Source organism: Buceros rhinoceros, unplaced genomic scaffold (assembly GCF_000710305.1).
Source record: "Buceros rhinoceros silvestris isolate BGI_N320 unplaced genomic scaffold, ASM71030v1 scaffold29052, whole genome shotgun sequence".
Taxonomy (NCBI): Eukaryota; Metazoa; Chordata; class Aves; order Bucerotiformes; family Bucerotidae; genus Buceros; species Buceros rhinoceros.
Window position 1 is genome coordinate 15,477 of NW_010399948.1, and position 550 is coordinate 16,026.

General features: G+C 63.5%; 1 protein-coding gene across 1 annotated transcript in view; it reads left to right on the forward strand.

Moving 5' to 3' along the window:
* The window catches only part of USP48 (ubiquitin specific peptidase 48), a gene marked incomplete at both ends in the record, with an annotated part of 19,355 nt that overhangs the window by 15,316 nt on the left and 3,489 nt on the right, over positions 1–550 (forward strand). Inside the window, one exon of the mRNA XM_010131685.1 lies at positions 219–399. Coding sequence (XP_010129987.1) covers positions 219–399 — 181 coding nt within the window. The remainder of the gene's footprint in view (positions 1–218; positions 400–550) is intronic.

The window sequence follows — 550 nt, forward strand, 5'->3', positions numbered from 1 at the left end:
GCCCCTCCCCTCCTCCTCCGTCCTCCCTCCGGTGTGCTCGGGGCAGAGCAGTGTTGCTAATAACACGCTGCCGCTTCCCTGCGCTCTTGGGCGCCGGGGCCCTCCAGTGCAGCTGGAGCGTGGGGTGGGTTTCGCAGCGCTAAGGAACCGGGGAGGCTGCTGAGGAGCTGGGCTCGGCTGCGCCATGTCATAAAGCCCCTTCTCGTTCCTTTGCACAGTATAGCTCTCATCTGGCCCAGCGAGTGGGAGAGGATTCAAAAACTCTTCGTCGTGGATCACGTCATCAAAATCACCCGCACGCCAGGGGCTGGGGCGGACCCCGAGAGCACCCTGTTCTCCTCTGAGCCCCGTGAGTGGATCTTGGGCCGCTGTCCGCGCTCCCTCCTTTGGCTCGTTGGTGCTGGCTCCCTGGGAAACGGCCCTTTTGGGGATAAAGGGTCAGATCTGAGGGGATCGGGGGTAAACGCAGCGCTTAGCAGCTGCCCTTGGCTGTGGGAGCCGCTCCGGGAGGCCTCGGGCAGGTGTCTCCCAGGAGCTGAAGCAATTAAAC